This window comes from Onychomys torridus, chromosome 12 (assembly GCF_903995425.1).
Source record: "Onychomys torridus chromosome 12, mOncTor1.1, whole genome shotgun sequence".
Classification (NCBI taxonomy): Eukaryota; Metazoa; Chordata; class Mammalia; order Rodentia; family Cricetidae; genus Onychomys; species Onychomys torridus.
In genome coordinates, this window is record NC_050454.1 from 16,978,912 (window position 1) to 17,004,217 (window position 25,306).

General features: G+C 39.8%; 1 protein-coding gene across 1 annotated transcript in view; it reads left to right on the plus strand.

Annotated features, from left to right (window-relative positions):
* Window positions 1–4,368: 4,368 nt before the first annotated feature.
* Window positions 4,369–25,306, plus strand: part of Polq (DNA polymerase theta) — a 77,218-nt gene continuing 56,280 nt past the window's right edge. The window contains 9 exon segments of the mRNA XM_036203987.1: window positions 4,369–4,414; window positions 4,417–4,490; window positions 4,492–4,528; window positions 6,015–6,194; window positions 8,558–8,688; window positions 10,187–10,343; window positions 16,493–16,601; window positions 20,792–21,011; window positions 22,158–22,305. Of these exon segments, the coding sequence (XP_036059880.1) occupies window positions 4,369–4,414; window positions 4,417–4,490; window positions 4,492–4,528; window positions 6,015–6,194; window positions 8,558–8,688; window positions 10,187–10,343; window positions 16,493–16,601; window positions 20,792–21,011; window positions 22,158–22,305 (1,102 nt within the window).

The window sequence follows — 25,306 nt, forward strand, 5'->3', positions numbered from 1 at the left end:
TTCCTTCCTTCCTTCCTTTCTTTCTTTCTTTCTTCCCTTCCTTCCTTCCTAAATTCTTTCTTTCTTTCTTTCTTTCTTTCTTTCTTTCTTTCTTTCTTCCCTTCCTTCCTTCCTAACTTCTTTTCTTTCTTTCTTTCTTTCTTTCTTCCCTTCCTTCCTTCCTTCCTAACTTCTTTCTTTCTTTCTTTCTTTCTTTCTTCCTTCCTTCCTTCCTTCCTCCCTCTCCTCCCCCCCCTCCTTTCTTTCTTCCTTTCTTTTTCCTTCCTTCCTTCCTTCCTTTCTTTCTTTCTTTCTTTCTTTCTTTCTTTCTTTCTTTCTTTCTTTCTTTCTTGTTGAAATTTCCTTAAGCAGTTTAATTAGTCTGATCATTAGATACAGATTCTTTCAAAGTCCCAGAGCATAAAGTATTTACAAGAATGTAACATGAGTGGGGTGAAGGCCAAGTACTAATACAGTCCTCATTCATTCTAAAATCTCAGGAGCACAGTCTCTACTGTCCACATTACTTAAAGCAGTCTCTATTTTCGTGACAGAGTTTCTCTGTGTAGTTTTGGCGTCTGTCCTGGATCTCGCTCTGTAGCCCAGGCTGGCCTTGAACTCACAGAGATCCACCTGGCTCTGCCTCCTGAGTGCTGGGATTAAAGGCATGTGCCACTCACCTGGCCTGTCCACATTTCTATCCATGTTTGCATCTGAGCTACCAATAAAACCAACACAATCACAGCAACAATGACCCCATACCACTGGCACCCATTAATCTATTAGTTTTTGTTTCGTTGTTTATTTAGTTTCTTTCTTTTTTTTTTTCCAGAGCTGAGGATTGAACTCAGGGCCTTGCACTTGCTAGGCAAGTGCTCTACCACTGAGCTAAATACCCAACCCCTTATTTTGTTTCTTAATATCACTGTGACAAAATACCTGGCATTGTGTGTATGTGTGTGTGAACCATTTAAGGGGGGAAATTTTTTATTTTAGCTCAGTTTCAGATATTAGTCCCTAATCACTCAGTTTATTGATTGGATTCTGGAACCATGGTGAAGGCTCAGTTATTGTAACAGGAACAGGTGGAGATGGACACTGTCCAACGCCTGGCAGAGAAGAAACAGGAAATTGACAAGAGGCCAAGTATAACTTTCAAAGACATACCCATACTGACCCACTTCATCCAATCAGGCCCCACCTCCTATTAGTGTGTTCTAATTTGATTCTCTCATTGTATAAGGGATTGCACCTCTCCAGGGCAGCACGATAAGGCCAACCTTGTTAGGGTAGGTGTGGGTGAGCCAGCCACAAAATTGTGAGCATGGGATGGTTAGGTCATTTTCAATGACAGCAAGGACCAGACTGGGTGAGATATGAGTGGGTGTAGTCCTTTGAAATTCTCCTAGGAGAAGAAAGCTCTCCTTCCCACCTGACCTTGTTATCAGTGGCCAGCCATGCAGCTGGGATGGGGAGGAGTTAGCCAGCTGGCAGGAAGTTAGCCCAGTTGAACCTACTTGGTGGGTTATCTGTGGCTAGCAGCAGGAGAGAGCCCAGTGGCCTTCCAGAGAGGAAAAAAGTCTCAGTAGTGAGTATATTCTTTGAGGCAAGCGTCTGGGAGGAAGACCCTTAAAGTAGAAGCCCTTGGAGATCAGTTTGTCCCCATTCTTGGAGGTTCCCTAAGCCTTGATGGGGTTAATCTAGGAACTCTCTCTCTCTAGCTATCTACCTACACAAGAATCAACTAGCTCCTGTCTTCCATCACAGGCAACAAGCACATGAAAAGGCAACTGAAAAGACACACTATCGAAAGCCAGGAATTCCATCAGTCTTCTCTCTTCTATCAATTCACACCTTTTAAATTAACTAATGAATTTTTTCAAACCAGGTCTCTCATTGAACCCAGAGCTCACCCAAGACTGGCTGCCTGGCAAGCCCCAAGTCTCCAGCCCCCCAGTGGTGGGATTAGAGGTGCCTGCTGTTGTGTCTGGGTTATTATGTGGGTGCTGGGGTGGAGCTCAGCACTGTGACCAATTATGAGTCTCTGCATTAATTACAGAAAGAGGTTTCTCTGCCAGTGTTGAGAACAAGATTAACCTATGGGTATAAGCATAAATATTTAGGTGGTTGTTTGACGTGTCCACTTAGCAAATCAATACTGGTAGTTTCCTTACTAGGGCCTATGACCTCCCCATGCACGGGCTTGGGACCAGGTTTATGCTACTGATGTTTTTGAGAAGAGGCTTTGGTGTTTTAGTTTTGAAGACTTCAAACAATATTGGGAATAGATATTGAAGATTTGAAGGAAAATGATAATATTTAACGTTGAATTTAAGCTTGTAGCTAGGTGCCACATACCATTCCTTTCTATACTTTCCTAATGGTTTTCCTCATTTGATCTTAATTCACATAATAAAATAGGTTAGTATTGCATAGGCTAACCATAAGAGATTTCTCTGGCTTATTCTTTCCTCGTTACAATGTTGAATTATTATTGAGGCTTATCAGACTACTCAAGAGTAATTTTCTCTGAACATACTTATGTGGCAGCACTGGGCTCAGCACTTTGCAGACACACTCATCCAAATAGAGTTATTCCTACCATCCCAGGATGTGGAAATCGGCACAGAGGGGATAGGCAAGTTGCCCAAGATAGCACAGTTGTTATGTTTCTAAATCTAGACTGCGCAGGTCTACAGCTGGGCTACAACAGGACTACATGGTTCCTACTGTGACTCTAAGTCAGGATTCATTTGTTAGTTCTCTATTCATTTCTCTCTGAGTAGTAGTCACAATTTACATTTATAATTTATCTATTCCAATGTCTGCATCCTTCTCTAGACTCCTTTCTCAGAGCAGGAACCATCCCAACACTGTATCCCTGCCACAGAGCCTAGTATGCAGTCGACGCCCAATGAATGATTTCTGAATAAAAGCACGCAAGAATGAAGTGTTTCTTTCATGGAGTAGTGCCTCCCTCTGGTGGGATTTTAGAATATTGTCCTTAAACGGCTTCTTAAATCCACCCCTCCCCCTCTTGTTTTCTCTTCCCTCAGTTAATGGCCATAGTTACTTCGGAGTGGGCTTGTCACCCAGTAGTTGGCTTAGTGAGAGGAACTATGGAACTAGGTAATTAACAGGTGCCAAATTATGTCCGGAAGTCGATCAAAGCACATCTATCAACGACCCCTCGTACACTTTCAAAAGAGCCTCTTTCAGCCCCAAAGGGGTGGTCGTCTGTCCTGAATCTCAAGTTCTCATTATATGTTCCTTGGCATATAATGCTTGAAATAGCACCCGGATGCAGAGATAGTACCTTTCCTATCAACTGTCAACACTAAGGTGCAGCTCTCACCTAAGAGGGAATAAGAGATAGTTTATTCTAGAACTAAATATGAGTGACTATGGCCCCAGGAACACAGATTTAAATTGGTCTATATGTTTCTTTGGTCACAGTTTCACGGAGTTTTAATTTTTTTAAATATATTTACAGAGCAAAGAGAATTATAAATTAAGACATTTTTAGATGCATCGGTGGAAACATCAGGTAGGATGGATAAAGCAAATCAAGAGAAACCTCTTCTGTTGGGTTCAGTTGCTGAGCTTAGCTCTTCAGTCGGTGGAAGCTAAGGATCTGTTCCTACATTCCAAAAAGACTTACTTAATAGTCACAAGGATGTAACAGAGTTGTGTGACCAAACAAGTAGCTATTTAAGGTGCTGAGATAGCCCAAAATAATTCGGCACCGAAGCTGCCACGTTACAGCCTGGAATGTTTAACCGTGGATTGACCTCTGCTCACCCCCTCCGCCCCTTGTTACTTTAGTTCACGTGTTCCAAAAGAGGAAAGCAGCACAAATTAAGCTCTACCAAAAACCTTATTATTATTTTTTTACACACTTCTCCACAGTTCTGTTTTACAATTTGGAATATTTCTCCGAAAAAACCAAACAAAATAAAAACAATAGTAAAAAAGATACTTTCCTAATCTATCCACGTACAGGCAGCTCATTAGCTCATTTTATTGCCAGCACAGCCTCTCTATTCGAACCAGAAGTGGCTAAAAACAGAAGGAATGTTTTTAGGACAATCTATGAATGCATATTCAGGTGTTCCGCTCCTTTAAGGTCGCAGGCGCTCTACCACTTTCCCTTTCGCTAGCGGCTGGCGGAGGCCGGAAGCCATATATCAACGCGGGCTGCTCCTTCCTTCACGACTCTATGGCAGTCGGGTAACTCTAGCCGTGAGAACTCTGTGGTTTGGGAGGCCTGAGTTTGAAGGCTGAAGCGGGAAGATGGTGCCCTCAGCTGTCACCAGGCTGGGATTGTCCCGCATGGGAGGTGTCTGGGACTGTGTCGTGCCCTTAACAACTGAGAGGAGTTTGTTTGCAATGAGTCTTCCACGTCGGAATGGGAAACGGCAGCGTTCAGCTTCCGGCTCGACTCATTCTCGGGAGATGGTGATAGCTGTGTCAGCCCTCAGCTCCCGTCTAGGCCGGTGCTGAGTCCACCTCCCGGGGCTGAGACGCGGTCTGCAGGCCTCAGGGTCAGGTACTCCAACACTGGGCTTCAGATGGGCCCCCGAGGGCTGCAGCGGCAGGCACTGCAGCACCAGGACGGCCCTAGGGCCACTGGGCAAGGCACTCTGGCACTGGGACGACCGACGGCTTCAGGTGCATGTGTAGTTAGAGTTTTCCTGCCTGGCCCAGTCAGGACAAATCTCTCTTACCCGCCAGTCCCACAGTCGCTCAGACCCAACCAAGAAAGCACACAGAAACTTACGTTGTTTACAAACTGTATGACCGTGGCAGCCTTCTTGTTATCTACTTCTTCTACCTTAAATTAACCCATTTCTGTTAGTCTATACTTTGCCACATGGCTTGTGGCTTAGCAGTGTCTTTACATGTTGCTTTTCATGGCCAGGTTTGGTGGTGTCTCTCTCCAACCTTCTACTTCCCAGAATTCTCTTCTCTCTAGTCCCGCCTATACTTCCTGCCTGGCCACTGGCCAATCAGAACTTTATTTTACACAGAGCAATATCCACAGGCATACATGCACTATGGCACTGAGGCTGGGACTCCCCCTAGCCGCCAGCATGCCCAACTGATTGTGTTTTAGCCCGACACTGCCTATATAGATATTGGCATTCTTTGTTGTTGTTGTTGTTTTGTTTGTTTGTTTTTTCGAGACAGGGTTTCTCTGTAGTTTTGCTCCTGCCCTGGAACTCTGTAGCCCACGCTGGCCTCGAACTCACAGAGATCCTCCTGTCTCTGCCTCCTGAGTGCTAGAATTAAAGGCATGGGCCACCACCGCCCGCCTTGTTTTGTTTTTTGTTTTGTTTGTTTTTTGGAGTCTTTACAACTTCACAGAAACAACTTCCCAGTTGGCCAGATCCTGTCACCATGTTGAGGACTTGCTTCGAATAATGTCCTGTACAACTTAAGTTCTTAGACCAGATTGCCTGGTGTAGCGTAGGATGCAGGCTTTTTGTAATCCGAAGTAAAGCTGGAAGGGATTTATATTGTTTCCTCAGAATGTTAGCCCAATTCTTACTTGTTTTTTTGTTTTTTTTTTTTTTGTTTTTTTTTGAGACAAGGGCTTACCCTAGGTCAGGCAGGCCTGGGGTCTTGAACTCTTGATCCTGCTTCTGCTTCGCAAATGCTGGGATTACAGGCCTGCACCAATGCATCCCATAATGCTTTGTCTTTGGTTAGGCAGACATCTCAATTCTAAAATGTAAACAGAAACTTCTCTAACAGCCTTGTAATGCTCTCTGATCAATCATAGAGCGTCTTCTCACCTGCCCATCGTTCCAGACTCTTTATTCATTGTGTATAGCACACATTTTTGTTTGTGACTCTTAGGAGTTTTCAAAATTATAACAAGTAAATAAAAATTAGCTGGTATTTTTCTGTGCAGGACCAGTTTCTTGTGTCTTGATAAGTTTCATTTCAGCATGTAGGAGTTCCAACAGCAGAGGGCTAACTATTAAAGTTGTATGTTGGAGGTAATTAAATTGTTTTTGTTTTCCTGAAAGGGCCATGCAAGCAGAGAGTTTCTGATGACCAGATTGACCAGCTGCCACTGACAAATTGGGGACTCCTGAAAGCAGTTCTGGAGAAATACCATAGTTTTGGTGTAAAAAAGATGTTCGAATGGCAGGCAGAGTGTCTTTTGCTTGGACAAGTCCTGGAAGGAAAGAATCTAGTTTATTCAGGTATTCAAATTTACGTAAACTCATTTCACTGATGTTATCAGTGTGAGCGACTCTTTATTGGGGTGATTACATCTTTTAAGTAGGTGGGCAAGCACATGCTTTAACTAGAGAAAGTGGTGAAATATGTGGAGTGTTGTCATTTGTATACTGAAGTCTTGAAAGTTCCGTCATGTGGCAGAGGAGTGGAAGCAAGGCACTGGTAATTTATATAGTTAAAATTCCACTTGCTTAGTGAACGTGTGTCTCAGTGAATTTGTAACGGGGATGCCAGCCTGTTCTTCCCTTATTTGATCTCAGTTGCTTTTTCAGGGTGTAGACTTTATATATTCATAATTGAGCTGTTTGTGCAGGATTGTATGCACAAAACAATATGTAATACTTGATAAGATATGGATTTTTCAAGGGCAACTTCGATATGTACAATTGTGAACCTGTGTTTACTGCAATCATTTAAGGATCAAATTTAAGATACAGTTCCTTTGTGTCAGTTTTCTCTGAAGTTCTGAAGTCATTCATAGTTTTTTCAAGACAGGGTTTCTCTTTGTAATTTTGGTGCCTGTCTTGGATCTCGCTCTACTGTAGACCAGGCTGGCCTCAAACTCAGAGATCTGCCTATCTTTGCCTCCCAAGTGCTGGGATTAAAAGCATGTGCCATCACCGCCCGGCTATTCATAGTTTTTATTCTTTTTTTTATTCATAGCTTTTATTAAGGCTATAATAAAGAACTAGAATATTAACTAAGTTTATGTAATTCAGACAGTGGAGGTAGACTGATTGGCTTTGGGAACTGCATCTTTTTTTGTTTGTTTATTTGTTTGTTTTTTTGAGACCGGGTTTCTCTGTGTAGTTTTAGTGCCTGTCCTGGATCTCACTCTACTGTAGACCAGGCTGGCCTTGAACTCACAGAGAACCACCTGGCTCTGCCCCACTTGGGCTGGGATTAAAGGTGTGTGCCACCCCCACCTGGCTGGGAAGTGTATCTTTTTTTTTTTGAGCTGAGGACGGAACCCAGGGTCTCATGCTTGCTAGGCAAGTGCTCGACCACTGAGATAAATCCCCAACGGGAAGTGTATCTTTTAATGATTGTATGAATTTACAAATTGTAGGGTGAGGTGGAGGAGGGGGAGGCTAACTGACTTGGTAGTGCTGAGGATGAAATTACTTCCTAAGTATATAAACTTAGAAGAGTTGGGCACAAAGAAAGTACTCCTAAGTGCTCAGGAGTGTCAGTTGGTTGCTGTGGCGGCATGGTCTGGTCATTTCAGTTTCTTAAATCACAACATTGGTCAGCAGCTCACACCGTCATCAAGACATTTTTACCTTGGATGTATGTTGGATCTGTGGACTTTCTCTTCTTGGACCCATTACTTGGTGTAACTCACTGTCGTCCTTCTAGATCTGACAATACCCTTGTAACTCGTTTATCTTTTTCTCTGGTCTTGCTCTGCTCCTGTAGCCAAGGGGATCACAAAAAATATAACCTTTTCACTGTTTTTTAAGAACATCTTAGTCATTTTGCATTGCTTTCCAGATAGATCAAAAAATCTTTGGATGGTAAGATTACAACGCTCTTCTTTGTGGAATGTTTAAGCATTTAAAAGATTTTTCATTATGTATGTGTGTATGTATCCTTGTGTGGGTATTGGCTGTAACTGCAGTACCCACAGAGACCAGAAGAGGATGTCAGAGCCTCTGGAGCAGGAGTTACAGGCAGTTGTGAGCTCTCTGATATAGATGCTGGAATTCAACCCTGGTTGGTTGCTGGTCCTCTCTAAGAACAGTCTCTTAAATGCTATGCTATCTCCTAATCCCAGTTCCAGTCACTGCTGGGTTTTTTCTTTTCCTCTTTTTAAAATTTTCTCTCCCCTAAAGGATTTTGTACCCCAGGCTCATGAAATTACTGTCATCAGAACATTCCAGGCTCTTCCTCTGGGACTTTGCACATGGTGTGTCCGATGCTTGACATTCCTTTCCTCTCCCCATAAGTTTCTTTCCATTTTTGTTAGTTTCCTTATAGCTCCTTCCAATTTCTGTCTATCTTATTATCTTAAAGGTGCATAGCAGGACTTTAACCTATTCAGTCAGTTCTTTAAAAATTATAGAATTAATGAGGTACTCAGTAATATCCATCATTAATTTCTAATACAAAGACTTAAAAACCCTCTGTGTTTACTCTGAGACTATTTGGAAACCTAGTGTGGAGTCCAGGGCATTTGGGGGGTTAAGGTCTCAAACACTAGTTGAGGCTTTAATGATGTATTAGTCCTAGACTTTGTAATGCTGGTTATGGCTCACAAAAATTATTAATGCAGTATACTGAATGTTACTTTTTGTCATAATGATGTGGAATGATCATGTTTTAGCTCCTACAAGTGCTGGGAAGACTCTTGTTGCAGAGTTACTTATTTTGAAGCGGGTTTTGGAAATGCGGAAGAAAGCTTTGTTTATTCTGCCCTTTGTTTCTGTGGCTAAAGAGAAGAAATTCTACCTTCAGGTAATAATTTTTGCTGTTTGAAACAGTGAAAGGTTCATCATTGGTAGCTTTGGCTTTACTCATTTGAAGGAGGTGTGCAATCAAATGGAGAAGGAAGTTTCTTCTATCATATGTGTGTAGCTTTAAAAGCTGACTGTTAAGTCTTAATAGTTTAGTGGGATAGCTGGACCCGGTGGCAGAGGTGTGGGATGGGATCTACTTGAGAGTCTGTGGCAGGAAGATTTGTGGGCAATTTAGTGAAACCCTGTATCAAAAAATAAAAAGAAGCCTGGAGATATTATAGCTCAGTATTACTAACAAAACAAACCCAAAAGAGGGGATTTTAAAAATCACTATTGCATAAAGTAGGAAGGGACACCAAATTAAAAGGGCAGCTTGGGGGGAATACTGTATAAAAAGGACAAGCTTTTCATAGGAGGCAAAGAATAGCATGGATTTGCAAGGGAAAAATCAGCATGTTTAAGGAAGCATAGCCCACCCCAACTGAGGACCACTGAGAAAACTCAGGGACTGGAGGGAAGATTCTTTTGTGTTTAAAGGGGGTGCTCCATGTCTGTGGTCAGACCTCTGTCTTGTTAAATGAGTCATAGTTTACGCTGATGCAATATTCCATGGATTTTAAAGGCATTTTCACAAATAATAGTGTCCATTAGATAGGAAAAAAAGGACAGTTGTGATTTCTTGAGTGAAGTAGTGTGCTGTCAGAACAGAAATCTTTGTATAGACTGGTCAGGAGTCTGGATTTTAGTCCTGTGTTGCCAGACACACAACCTGCAGAGCCTTGTGGTTTTTATTTGTAAACTGAGGGAACTCACTCTTAATACTATAACTCAATAAACTCAAACTCTCAGAAGAAATTGATTAAATGAACATCTGTAAAGTTCCATGGTTTTACAAATTTTTTTAACGGTTATTTCAGAGGCCAGATAGCCAACAAAGCTGGTCCTACTCAGTGACCTCCTCTCAACTTAGACTCAAAGTAACAAAATGAGGAAAGGATTCCTTTTATTGAGAAGGTATGTTAGTTAAATGTTAAACCAAAAAGTTAATATCAATCCCACTGAATTTAACTTTTGAAAACTTTTCTTCCATTATATGGAAAAACTAGTCTTTTGTAGGATAAGAATATTTTCCTTGTAAAGTATAAATTTGTTCTCTAAAACATGCTAGTGTTAAAAATTAACTGCTTCCTATTATTGAATTAAACATGTAGAACCTCAATGTTTTCCAATTTCAATTTCTGTAATAGCTGTTAGAACTTAGATTATTAAAACATTTATTTCACTCATTTTAACAGAAATATCAGTGCTGAGCTTTAATTCTAAACATATTTTAGTATATGATTCTATTTTTAGTATGTGATTATAGAAGCCATTGCAATGGTCTTGACCAGAAACAACCATCTTTAAATAAGTTTGTCTATGTTCTGCAGTAGAACCCAACTGTAACTCATTAAATTCTAAGTTTCATCTGTATTATTTCTTTTTACTTCATTCAGAGTCTGTTTCAGGAAGTAGGAATAAAAGTAGATGGCTACATGGGCAGCACCTCACCTACTGGACGTTTCTCGTCCTTGGACATTGCTGTTTGCACTATTGAGAGAGCCAATGGGCTCATCAATCGCCTCATTGAGGAAAATAAGATGGATCTGTTAGGTAAGAAAGTTATAAAATAAAACAAGTATTTCCTGTTGCTGTTTTTGGTGGGATGAAATAAAACTGTGATTCCTATATGACCTATATGTTTATTTTCTGTCATCTATTTTTGGAGGCAAGAATTGGCAGAGGTAATATCGGGAACTTCATGTTTAAAAAAAAAAAAGTGTGTGTTTTATGTCTTTCTGTTATTGATTTTACTATCCTGCATTCAAATTTATTTTCACGTTTATTTAACTTTTATGAGTGTGAGTGTGTATGTGGCATGGCACATGGGGGAGGTCAGAGGACAGTGTGATTCTTTCAGATGTGGGTTCTGGATATTGAACTCAGGTCATCAGGCTTGGCAGTGAGTCCCTTTACCTGTTGAGCCAACTCACTGGCCCTTTGCTGCATTTTTGAAGTTTATAAAGACTGGCTATCCTTGAACCCCTGTCATTCCTTATTGCGACCTTCCTGTCTCAGCTCTGCCAGGAAGAGAAGGAAGCGTGCTGGGGGTGGCCCTGCCGTCCATACAGTTAGTGAATTTATGTCTTCATTATCGTATTTTGGTTCTACGGGATCTAGATTAGGACTGGATTCAGAAGCTACCATTCAATAGGGAAATGATAGTCACATAAACTGTTTCTGTGCTTGATGCTCTAGAAAGATTTTTCTCCTCTACCCTTAAGAAAAGGTCACTGTACAGAGGTAGGAAAGCAATGGTAGTAGTCGCAGTGGAAGCACTAAGTTTGTTAGCTTACCGAGAAAACAACAAAACAGTTGTAGTAGAGGAGAAGTGGAGGGTGAGAATCAGTGACTGGAAAGGCATGGTAAGAGAGAGAAATCACAATCAGTTGTCTTGTTACTTAGGACCTCATTGGCTTTAATTATCTTGGGGATTTTGGTTTCCAAACTAGGCAGAATAAATTCTTTTAGAATGAAAGTGTGTTGACATAACATATCATATAATATGAATTGTTGTTATCAGCAGTGGAACCATAGAATGTAAGAACCTAGGAGAGGGGCTGGGTGGTGGTGGTGCACACACCTTTCATCCCAGCACTTGGGAGGCAGAGGCAGGCCTCTGTGAGTTCGAGGCCAGCCTGGTCTACAGAATGAGTTCCAGGATAGGCTCCAAAGCTACATGGAAAAACCCTGCCTCAAAAAACCAAAAAAAAAAAAAAAAAAAAAAAAAAGAGTCAGGATATAGATCCCTAAAGAAATCTACAGTGAGCAGTGAGCCTGAAGCAATTGGAAAGAGTCTTCCAAATTTAAAAAACAAAGAACAAAAAAATGAAAACCCTGTACTAGATTTACTGAAGTCTACCAGGCCTTTGAAAAAGCTAGTGCCAGAGCTCCTCAGATTTTTCCATAAAGTAGAAAGAGAAAGGATGCTTCCAAACTCAGTTCACAAAGCCAGTAATGCTCCTTTACCAAAACCAGATAATGATAGAAGAATAACAGCAACGAGGAGCTGGAGAGATGGCTCAGTGGTTTAGAGCACTGACTGTTGTTCAGGATGACCCAGGTTCAAGTCCCAGCATCCACATGACAGCTCACAACTGTCTGTAATTGCACTTCCAGGGGACCTGACACCCATGGCAAAACACCAATGCACATAAAATAAAAATAAATTAATTAAAAAAAGAACAATAGCAATAAAAGAGAAAACTAGGCAAATTTCTATGAAGAATATAAATACAGAAATCCTTATTGAAACACTTGCAGACTGAATTTAACACATATTAAAAAGATGATGCACTTGAACAGGTTGGTTTCATTCCATGGATTCAAAGATTGTTTGGTATAAACAAATCAACAAGTGTAATACAGCACATCAATAGGACCAAAATGAAACAGCATACTATATGCAAATCCAGCATTGATAAAATTAGTATCTATTCATGATAATAGCCTTGGAGAAACTAGAAACAGGATATCTCAATGTAACAAAGGGCATATCTGTCAAACTATCCAGTTGTGGTGGTATTTTGTTTGTGATCTAACATAAAGCTTGCCTGAAGGTCAGAGTGCAGAGCTAAGCCACTACTTAACTATAGAGGCCAGGCAGTAGTGGCACACACCCCTAATCCCAGTATTTGGGAGGCAGAGGCAGATGGATCTCTGAGTTCAAGACTACCCTGAGCTACACAAGATTGATCCAGTCTAAAAGAGAAACAGAGTCAGGCATGGTGGCACACACACCTTTAATCCCAGCACTAGGGAGGTTGAGACAGGAAGTGATATGGCTGGGTGGGGAGAGGAATATAAGGCAGGAGAAGACAGGAACTCACCCCCTTTGGGTTGAGATTTTTTGTTTGTTTGTTTGTTTGAGACAGGGCTTCTCTCTGTTGTTTTGGTGCCTGTCCTGGATCTTAATCTGTAGACCAGGCTGGTCCCGGAACTCACAGAGATCCGCCTGTCTCTGCCTCCCGAGTGCTGGAGTTAAACACTTATGCCACCACTGCCCAGCTGAGGTTTTCTTAGAGGTGAGAACTAGTGGCTGGTTGCTCTGTTTCTCTGATCTTTCAGCATTTACCCTGATATCTGGCTCTGGGTTTTTTTTTTTTTTTTTTAAGACCATTTAGGATTCCTGCTATATCCAGTGTTATACTAAATGCTGAAAGCATCTCTAAAATCAATAACGTGACAAAAGTGTCCACTCCACACACTATTAAGCTTGAATTCTTAATAGAGCAGTAAGGCAAGAGAAGGAGAAAGGATGCAACTAGAAATGGAAAAAGTCGAATTATCCCTGTCAGCAGGTTACACGATCCTACACTTAAAAGGTGCTGCTGGGAAATTCTTAGATTAGCATATACAAGTAGGTGGTTTCATTGTGTACCACAGTGAACATACTGAAGTCAGGTGTAACAGGAATCTTAAAAAGTCTTATTAATAAAATCAAACCTGAGGCCAGTTATTGGGGTGAATGCTGAAAGATCAGAGAAGCAGAACAAACCACAGCTACCTCACCTCCTTGCCAGTTCCTCAGCTGGTCTTGTTTCCTCAGACTGGAAGCCTCTGGGTCCTCATCTGAATGAGTCTCAGCTGAACTGTGCTGCTCCAAAGCCTGAATGCTTAACTAGCCAAATGCTGATAGTTTCTGGTCTTCATGCCTTATATATTTTTCTCTTTCTGCTGTCACTCCCTGGGATTAAAGGCTCACTTTTTGGGATCAAAGGCATGTGTCTCCAGGCTGGCTGTATCCTTGAACACACAGAGATCTGCCTAGCTCTACCTCCCAAGTGCTGGGATTAAAGGCGTGCACCACCACCACCCAGCTTTTGCTATGGCTTGCTCTGATAGATTTTCCAGCCACCATTTTTGGTGTTGTATCTAGTGGCTGTCTGTTCTCTGACCCCAGATAAATTTATTAGGATGCACAATATTTTGGGGAACACAATACCACCACAGTCAGGCAGTCATTCCTATGTGTAGGGTGGGGCGTCAAAACCCAAACCAAAAAACCCACACTTAGGAATAAGCCTCACTAAGGGAAGGAGGTAAAAGGCCTCCTCACAATGAGTACACTGAAGAAGGAAATTAAAGAGATGTGCCATGTTGTGGAGTGGCAGAATTAATAGTGTTAAAATGGTCAGATTGCTGAAAGCAATTTACAGACTTAATGCAGTTCTCATCAACTTTCCAATGATATTCTTTATAGAATTATGAAAAGTAAAATTCTGAAATTCACATGGAGGCACAGTCTTGAGCAAAGAGACTCAATCAGTATACCTGACTGATTTCATGTTATACTAGAGCCACAGCAACAAAAGTAGCATACATGGTACCAGCACAAAAACAGATGTGGAGATCAGTGGAATAGAATAGAATATCCAGAAATAAACCATGCAGCTCTCGTCATGGCTCTTGTCAGCCAGTTCTTCTCAAAGGTGCATAAGATGTTACATTAGAGGAAAAAACAAAACAGCTTTTACAAGTACTACTGGGAAGACTGGACATCCACATATGGATGATGACACTAGATCTTTATTTCCCACCTTGTACAAAAGTCAATTGAAAATGAATCCTCCAAGACATAATGTAGACTTGAAACTGCTAGGGCGCTACATAGGGAATAGCTTAAAGATAAAGGCAAGATGTTCTGAATAGGATTCTGATAGCTCAGAAGATGTAGATCCGATGAGATTGCATCTATACAAAACCTGCAGAGCAAAGGATACAATTCCCAGTGTGAAGAAACAGCCTGTTAATGGGAGGCACATCTTCACCAGTTATGTATGTACTAGGAGAGTAGAACCCAGAATATCCATAGCAGTCAAAAATTAAACAACAGAACAAGTAGTCCAACCAGTGAATGGGGGAATGAATGAACCGAGCAATCAATGAATGGATATAGAATATAAAATGAAGCCATGAACAAAATCATGGTTTTAGGCAAATGGATGGAATTGTGATCATTATTTTTACCAAAGTTATCTTTTCTGTTATGTAAAATTTAGATTGAAACAAACAAACGAACATTAAAGGGACTGTTTGGGCAAAATAAGGGGACAAGTATGAGGGAGTATGGGATAACAGGTAACAAGGGGGTAAATATGTTAAGTTCTGTATTAGTCAGGGTTTGTTGGTTCTAGAGTAACAGAACTTACAGAATAAACCTCCATATGTAGAAAGAGGATTTATTAGAATGATTTACAGGCTGCAGTCCAGCTAATCCAACAATGGCTGCCTATAAACAGAAAATCCAAGAATCCAGTAGTTCAGTCCATGAGCCTGGATGTCTCAGCTGGTCTTCTATAGACGCTGGAATCCAAAGTAGAAGGCTCTAATGCCAGTGAAGGAACGGACTTGCTAGCAAGGTGAAGGCAAGCAGGCCAAGAGTGAAGCTCCCCTCTTCCTATCCTTATATAGGCTTCCGGCAGAAGGTATGGCCCAGATTAAAGGTGTGTCTTCCTACCTCAAGTTCTAGATTAAAGGCATGTCTTTCTATTTGAAAGGTCAGGATTAGAAGTGGATCTTCCTACTTCAAATTAAGCAAAAATTCCTCATAGGTGTGTCCTCTATTTTCAGGTTTTAGTTTCAGTTGTAGTCAAGTTGAAAGCCAAGAATAGACATCACAAGTACATTTCATGCATATATGAGAGTAGTTAGTGGAACCTATTATGTTGTACAACTAATATATACAAGTAGAACACACTATAAAAGTGAAAACTCTAAGACTAAAGAAAGCATTGGGCCATAATCAGTTGGTTGAATTCTTCAGGCATTAGACAAGGGCATTATGATTATATATTCAGCAGTAGGGTGATACTAGTTGTCGTAGCTTTAAAAATAGCTTAAAATCATCTCTTCATGGTCCAATTCTATTCTTTTTCAAATAGCTTTTTTTCTTTGTGTAGGGAGAATTGTCTCACTCTGTACCCCAGGCTGTCCTTGAACTCACAGTTCTGCCTCAGTCTCCTAAGTACTTTCAAAGATAATCAAGGTGTGTTTCCTAATAGTTAAAATCACTTAACACTGAAAAACTGAGATGAGTATTTATTATCTATTTGTTTCTACCAAATTACCTGTTTAGAAGTGTCTGAGTGGTCTCAATTGAGGAAATGCTGCTATCACATTGGCAGGAAAGTAAGCCTGTAAGGCTTAACTGATAATTGATTTGGAAGGTCCCAGCTCAGTGTGGGCAGTGCTGTCCCTCAGCAGGTAGTCCTCACATGGACAAGAAAGCAAACTGAGCAAGCCAGGAAGCAGCATTCTGCTGTGGTCTCTGCTGCAGTTCCTGCCTCTTGGTTCTTGCTTGAGTTCCTGCATGGCCCCCTTCAATGATGGAGTGTGATCAGGAAGTGTAAGCCAAATAAACCCTTTCCTTCCCAAATTGCTTTTGGTCATGGCTTTTATCACAGCAATAGAAGGAAGACTAAGATATGGGTTTGGTGGTTTTGTTAGCCCTGAGAAAGCTGATCACTGACTTTTTGTAGTTAGAATGTATGGAGATAGGATTGCTTAAGATCCTGAAAACATCTTGGAAGACAATTGGCCCTTATACAGAACTATATTTCAGCCTTTCCTTTATCCTGGAACTTTGCATGACTTGTAGGATCTTGTTATGACAGTTATTTGCCGTTATACATGGGCTGCTGAATCTTATAATTCTTAGAACTGTGCAATTTGCAAAAGCTCAAACTGGAAAATCCTTCTAGGAATGGTGGTTGTGGATGAATTACACATGCTGGGGGACTCTCACCGAGGATATCTTCTGGAACTTTTACTGACCAAGATTTGCTATGTTACTCGGAAATCAGCATCATGGTAAGTATTTGAAATGGCTGATTTCCTGGTATTTGTTGAAAAGATGTTGAGAAAGAATCTTTAAAAATGAAAAAGTAAGATTTATAGGAGTGTAGTCCCTTTTTTATTTAAACAAATTCATGGATAGTAGTTTGCTTTTGTTCTAAAACTGGTTCTCAACTTGTGGGTCGTGACCCCACTGGGGATCGAACAACCCTTTCACAGGGGTTAAGACCATTAAAAAACACAGATACATTAGATTACATTAGATTAATAGCAGTAGCAAAATTACCGTTATGAAATAGCAATGAAAGTATTTTTATGGTTGGGGGTCACCACAGCATGAGGAACTGTGTTAAAGGGTCACAGCATTAGGAAGGGTGAGAACCACTGCTCTAAAAGAAGTACTTTCAAACATTTGAACATTTCTGACTATTCATATTGACTAGAAAAACAACTAGCTTTATGTTCTTTCTCATAACTTGTGTCCATTACCTGCACTCAGTCCTTCCTAATCCCCTAATATTTAGCCTTTCTGGCTCACTTTTCTACATATTCTACTGTACCTACGTTTACATTTGTTTTCATAGATATATATATATATCATGAATCTTAAAGAGTCTTATTAATAAAATCAAACCTGAGGCCAGTTATTGGGGTGATTGCTGGAAGATCAGAGACAAAGAACAAGCCACAGCTATCTCACCTTGCTAGTTCCTTAGGTGATCCTGTTTCCTCAGGCTGGAAGCTTCTGAGTCCTCATCCCAATGGCTGTCAGCTGAACTGCTGCTCCAGAGCCTGAATGCTAACCAACCAAATGCTTAACTAACTACATGCTTTTCTCCTCTCGGCTGAACTGTGTTGCTCCAAAGCCTGAACGCTTAACCAGCCAAATGCTTAACTAACTAAATGCTTAACTCCAATTGCTCTAGTTTCTGGTCCTCACGCCTTATATACCTTTCTCTTTCTGCTGTCACTGCCTGGGATTAAAGATTGGTTTTCTGGGATTAAAGGCGAGGACCACCATACTTAGCTGTTTATAAAGTGGCCTTGAACACACAGAGATCCACCTGGCTCTGCCTCTCAAGTGCTGGGATTAAAGGCGTGCACCACCTGTTATGGCTTACTCTTCCCATTTTCTAGCCACCTTTTTTGGCTTTGTTCTAGTGGCTGTCTGTTCTCTGACCCCAGATATGTTTATTTCGGGGAACACACAATATTTCAGGGAACACAGTACCCACCACATTTCCCCTGTTTTTGTCTAAAATTAAAAAAAGTTTATAACTAATACAAGAAAAATTATCCAATAAGTATATACAATATATACAGTCAAGAATTACATTAACAATGTCTAGTCCATTAACATTTGACAAATTCAGATAAAAGCTCCATTTTATATATATTAACAATGTCCAGTCCAGTAACATTTGATAAACTCAGACAAAAAAATTTTCATTACTTATGATATTTAAAACAAGTAGTTCCTTTTTAAATGTAGGTCCAATAATTGACCTTTTCATCTGATCATATCCATATTCTCTCTTTTTTCTCTTCATGAAAGTTTCAATAATCTACCTTTTGTCATCTTTCTCTTTCTCTTTTTAGAGTAGATTCAATGATCTACCCATTTATCCTATTATTTCTTTATCTTTTTTCTCAGAGTAGATTCAGTGATCTACCTCATATCTACATTCTCCTTTTCCTTTTTTAAACAAAAACTCTATTTTTGGGTTAATTGTCAAGTCCTGTATCATTTGTCCAGCCGCTGCATAATGAGAAAGTGCAGGGCTTGTTTCAAGTCCTTGTTCAAGTAGTCTGTCAGGCTGGATCATCTCGAAATTGTCCTTAGCAGTTTGTAGTCCAAAGTCGATCTTTCCATGGTGTTAATGGCTTTACCATAGTCCATGTGGCATCATCATTGTGGAGTCCCATCATCCTTTTGAAGATTTCAAAGTCACTGTTAGGCATGATCATGGTTCCCTTTAGATTTTTTTTTTTTTTTTTTTTTTTTTTTTTTTTTGTGCCTCCTCTGTGATTTGGAGCAATCACAGTCTGATAAATGTCAGAGAACACAATACCCACCACATATATATATGTGTACATATGCATACATATTATTTTGGTTAGATTGTGTAATGAGGAAGAACATAAGTTTCTTTTTCTTTCTGAGATTGTGTGACCTTGCTAAGATTACACATTCAAAGATATACAGTTTTCTACAAATTTTATAATTACATTTTTCTTTATAGCTGAATAGTATTTGTGTGTGTGTGTGTGTGTGTGTGTGTGTGTGTGCACGCGCACGCAATCAAATATTCATTATGTATCCATTTGTTGATGGACAAATAGGTTCATTCCATTCTTTGTTATTGTGAATAAGGCATCAATAAACAAGAGAGTGCAAATCTCTATGGTAGGGTTATGGAGTTCTCTAGGTGTATGCCCAGGAGTGAAATAGAGGGATCATAAGGCAGTTCTATTTTTAATTTTTTGCAAAATATTTGAACTGATTTCTGCAATGGCTGCATCTCCACTAATGGTAAATCCTCTCCAACATTTGTTGGGTCTCCTATATTTGTGGTCACATTTGTTGATGGTAGCTATTCTGAGTGGGGTGAGGTGCTTTCTCAAAGTAGTTTTAATTTGCATTTCTTTGAATACCTTAAAAAATAGTTATTGGCCATTTATGTTTACTTTTTGAAAACTGTTTATTCAGTTCATTTGCTCATTGTTGATGTTGATTGGTAGTTTTACTTCCTTGGTGTCTAATTTCTTCAATTCTTTGTAAATTCTGGATATCAGCCTCTTGTCTGCAGTCTGGCTGGTAAAGATTTTCTCCCATTCTGTGGCCTATGTGATCTGATTGCTTTGTTTTATAGAAACTTTATCATCATGTAGCCCCACCTGTAGATACTTGGGGTTAGCTTCTGTGCCGTTGTTGGTGTGTTGTTCACAAAGCCCATACCAGACACACACCTTTAGTCCCAGGATTTGGCAGAGGCAGAATCTCTGAGTCTACATTTCAAGTCCAGACCAGCCAAGGCTGCATAGTGAGACCCTGTCTTAAAAACACAAAACAAAACACAAAACTTACAGAAGAAAATATAGAGGATATCTTTCAAGATATTTAGCTAGGCAAAAATCTTTTTTTTTTGTTTGTTTTGTTTGATACAGGGTCTCACTATGTAGCCTTGGCTGACCTAGAACTTGCTATGTAGACCAGTTTGGCCTTGAACTCACAGAGATTCACCTGCCTCTGCCTCCTGAGTGCTGGGATTTAAAATTTATTTTAGGTTTCAAATTAAAGTTGTTGATTCATTTTGAGTTGATATTTGTATAATTTTTGTATATTGATTTTTTGCTATGGGGAATTAAGATTTTTTTCCTTTTATATTTTCTACTCACCTGTACCCAGTTTCCTCCCATCCTCTTCAGTTTCTTCTTATCCACTCACCATCTTCCTATCCTCCCAAATTGGATTCTAATTTTGCTTACATCATTATTCAGTGTTACAGTGATATGGCATTGTTAACTCAGCTTAATAGTATATTGTGATTGTTTTTGCTTTTTGAAAAACCTGTTTGCTTTTCTTACCCTATTAAACATCTTTGTGGCTTGATGGCTTGGTTTTCTGCATACTGTGCTACATACTTATCCCTACCAAGTACCCAGAAACCATAACCAGAAAATGCCTACGTGTTCAGAGATTAAATAATACATTCTAGACTAATTTTTGTGTCAAACATGTAGAAAATGTTACAACTGACTAAGAAAAGCAACTCAGTGTATTAGTGAGAAGTTTAATAGACATTTGTAAGAGAGTTCCAAATGGTCTGCACATATGAAATGGCACAAAGCATCATTAATCATCAGAGAAATTATTCTTCAAATAAGTATTGCTGTAGTCTCTCCATACTGTTTATTATTAAAATAATTGACAATACAGTTGTCAGATGATGACAAGACTGTGGAGCAGCAGGACACACAGAATGTGGGAATGCTACTTTGGTATTGTCTCCCTATCACTCATTCCTATCACTCATTCAATTTGAATACCTGGCCAGTTGTGATCTAGTAATTTTATCCCCAGATCTGTACTCTAAAGAAATGTCTGTGTTTGTGTACCAAAGGCCATGACCAAGAATATCGTTAGCAGTACTATGTGTTACTTCCTGCATATTTCCTAATGTAGTTTTCGTTTGTTTTTCTAGCCAGGAAGATCCAGCCAGTGCTCTGTCTAATGCTGTGCAGATTGTTGGCATGAGTGCTACTCTTCCTAATTTGCAGCTTGTAGCTTCCTGGTTGAATGCTGAACTTTACCATACTGACTTTCGCCCTGTACCACTTTTGGAATCAATTAAAATAGGAAATTCCATATATGACTCTTCAATGAAGCTTGTGAGAGAATTTCAGCCCCTGCTCCAAGTGAAGGTGAATCATTACTGTTACATTTCTACTGTCAGGGCCTTAGAGTTTTCTACCAAGTTGCTAACAACTTTCAATTGTATAATTAGAGGTTATATAGTAGCTGAATGTGTATTATGTATCTGTTGGAATTAATATTAAGTTAATCAGTTTTACTTGAAGCAACTGATGAGAACAGTGAGAAAGAATGTAGTATACTTTTAATTTAAATTACCATCATTTCCTGATATATAATATAAATAGATTTTTTTTTTTTTTTAGTCAATGAGATTTTCCTATGGTTTAATTTACCTTTAACACTCACATGGAACACTGACATTTGTTAAATGTAGATCTACTATATAGTAAGTATATGGGAATGGGAGGATTATTGTCTTAAGAGCCAGACCTTACTCTGACACTGAAGAGAGGTACACAAAATGGCTGAGGTACCTCTCTGAGCCTTCTGTATGCATCTATAAGGTAGAGTATAATACCTGGTTTTGGTAAGAATTCAGTATGATTTTGTGTGTGTGTGTGTGTGTGTGTGTGTGTGTGTGTGTGTGTAAAAGAGAGAGAGAGAGACAGACAGACAGACAGACAGAAGTATTTGTAAAGGATGTGATAAATGAAAGCTCTCCCTGATACCCCTGCACACACTGCCATTCTACCAGCATGGAGGGGCTTCCACAGGGCATTCACACAAACTGCACTGTGCTTGAAAAATACACTTTCCATTGAGATAATACATCTCCTCCTTTACATCTGAGCTCACTTGTTTTCTCAGAGAAATCTCCTTTAGGTCTTTTCAAATCTATGAGACTAAAATATTGCAAATATTTCTTTTTCAGCACATCATGTGGTGGTTTAGTTTCTTACTGTGTTTCTCAATGAGACTGTAAATAAACCTCTTGCCAATTATGACTTTATTTTATTCAATACTGTATTTCCAGTATCTGAGGTTAGAGTTTAATAGACATGAGTTGAATGCATAAAATTTTTCTTTTCACTTATCATTAATGACATATTCTTATTGTACATGATTTTTATTATGCCTTTGAGTAAAAAAAAAAAAAAACCAACCCTTTTTATGGATCGAAGTGTAGCATTTTAACCCAGTGTGAAAATGTTTTGATGGTATGACTGATGTAGCTATTTCTCTTTCTTTTTTAGGGAGATGAAGATCATATTGTTAGTTTATGTTATGAGACCATTCGTGATAACCATTCAGTATTACTCTTTTGTCCATCAAAAAAATGGTGTGAGAAGGTAGCAGACATCATTGCCCGAGAGTTTTATCATCTGCACCATCAACCTGAGGGTGAGTGGCAGGTGGGAGGGAGCCTCCATCCTCTCTGTATCTGCAAGTAGAACCAATGATGATAGCAGCAGAGCACGGCTCTGGCCTGCCACTGTGTGACACTGTAACAATTAGATATTCTCGACAAGACTGCTTTTGTTGTTCTAATCCTCTTTTGTCCTCTTCATAGATAATGTGTGCATATTCTCAGGCTAATTGTCTTCTGACTTTTAGAGTACTGTGTATGTGTGTAAGGTTCTTCATTTTGGATCTGTGGGCTTTGAGAGATTCAAACTCTGGAGTCCCTAAATTGTATGCAAAATTACACATTCATACATTTTTTTTTTTTTTCTGGAGAAAGTGACTATGTCTTTCTTTAATGTCCAGAGGTATGACTCTAAAAAGAATCATACACATGTAGATAAAATCAGCTTTGGCGCTGCATATTTTATACATAATCTAATGCTTCATTTGAAGTGTGTAATTTGATGAACTTTAGTGTGTAGATCTGCTTATCCACCACTATTATAATCATCTGGAGACTGTTTCTTCCATCTCAATGTGCTCTTTTCTGCCAGTCTCCTCTCTGTTGTCAGCTGCAGCAACCACTGACATGCTTTCCGTCACTCTCAGATTGCTGTGCCTTTCCTAAACATTTCACATAAGTGACATCACAGAGTATGTGTATCTTCTGTAAACAGCTTTTATCACACAGCATGTTTTTGAGTTCCTTTCAAGGTATTGCATTGGTGAATTTGTTCCTCTTAGATGCTGTCTACTACAATAACTATTACTATGTGTTTTTACTGATTGTAGGATGGACGTTGTAGCCTCAACGTTTTTCCTAGCATGTGGTCATGTGGGATCTTTGCTCATTCTGACATCTGGTTCTCCCAAAGGTGTTTCTGTTGCTTGCTTTTGCTCCTGTGTTGAGGCCATACTTTCTTTCATGACTTGTATTTTTTGTTGTTGTTGAATTCTGGACCTTTTAGATATTTTATCAACTCTGAATATTGTTTCCTTTTTCTGTTCTCTCTTTTCATTTTATTCTTTCTAGGAAATTTTACAAAATACTTGATTGTTTCTTGAATATTGAAGGTGAAAGTATCTATGATGAAAGAGTTTTATGAAATTGAGTTTGTATGTTTAGTACTCAGTTTCCCTCCTTAGCCACTCCCTGTCACTTACTCCTCCTTGTGTCTTAGAAGTGAGTGACTTTGAAATAAAGGGTGTTTTTGTAGAATGAGTTATTATCACTGAGATTTTCTAAAGCTTCAGGCCATTGTCTTTGCAGTGAAGTTCTAGAACTGCAGACCAGATCTAGTCATGGGATTTTTTAGGGTACTTTATTACTTCTTTTTGCCAGTGAGTGGCATCATGAGGGTAGGCAGTCAGTATTCCAGCCTTGTAACAAGTAATCTTTGCTGGTGTTTGTACTGACTGTTGTCTTGTCCAGCAATGTGTTACCAGTGTAGAATCTCTGCCAGGCCGTCTTACCTGGTGCTGTCTTACATTGTTCCATGACAACTTACTCCTTGAGGATCAGAGTCTTCATCGTGTTCTTTTGAGTTTTGTTCTTTTGATTTGTAGTGGTGGTTCCTAAATGCAGAGTTTGGATTGGGGCTGGTCTGTTCTGTTTATTTTCTCCATAAAAATAGAGTAGCACACTTTTATGAATAAGTTGAAAATTTGGAATTATCTTACTAATTTTTTAACCTTAAAATGACTTCCTTTGGGCTGAGGAAGTAGCTCAGCTGTAAAGTTCTTGCCTTGCAAATACAGAGACATGAGTTTGATCTCTAGAACCACATTAGAAGAAAAACACAAAAGACGAGCCAAGGCTTAGTGGTATGTTTGTAATCCTCACACAAGAGTGGTGGTGACAGGTGGTGTTGGCCGTCTGGCCTAGCTGATTTGGAAGGTTCCAGGCTAGTGAGGGGCCTTGCCTCAAAAAACAGATGAAGACACCCGAGGAGCAACACTTGAAGTTGTTCCCTTCTCTCCACATGCATGTGCACACATGTTCATCTTCACACACATGAACTCATGCACACACACACACACACACACACACACACACACACACACACCACTTCTCTTAAAATAAATATACTGATGGGTAATAGCTTAATATACTTTTATTATCTTTCGCAAAATAAAGCATGGGCAACCCTATGTGTATCCTCAGAATTTTAAGAAAAGTTTACCTAAAAATTAAAAACACAAAGTATACATTAAAATAGTTTTTTAATGAAGCTTTATAAGTTTAGGAATCCAAAAGTCTGGGCAGTTCTTTAAGAAGGTAGGGTTCCTGTGTTTAAACTCTTACTAGGGAAGAAGTAATACTAAATGGCCACACTGGAAGGTACTGTGTGACTGTTAGATTAATGGCAGGAGCCAGCACAGTTTCCAGAGAGGACTAGGGTCCCAGGCAGCTGATGTGCAGGTTGGCAGGACACATCGTGAGCAAGGATTCAGATGTGTAGGCTTTGCTTGGTATGTTGGTTACTTTATTGTCACTGTGACAGAAGCAACCTAAGAAAGGAAGGCTTATTCTGGTTCACGGTGTCAGAAGGTACAAGTCCATCATGGTGGGGAGATTTGAGAGACTTCATGGAGGCAGAAGCAGTGAGTTGGCAGCAGGCAGGAAGCAGGTGGCAAGGGCTAGAACCACAGGTGGGCTTTACTCTTAGGTGTGTACCTCCAGTGGCCGACTGCTATCAGCCAGGCTTCACCTGCTAAAAGCTCCAAAACCTCCTAAAACTGCCACTGTCTGGGGACCAGGTATGAAAACATGAGCCTGCATGGAACATTGTATACTCAAACCAAACAAGTGATTGTCTTTCCTCCAGCAGGAGCCCTTTGATCCCCTCCTTTGAACATCTTGTCTTCTTAAAGCTGAGCTTCATCACTTTGGTATTGGTGAAATTATTAAGGCCACTCCACGTAGTTAAAAGGGAGGTTTATTTTGTAGGGTAACTTACAAATGAAGGGGTAGGTTGCAGGGTCTGGCAAAGGTATA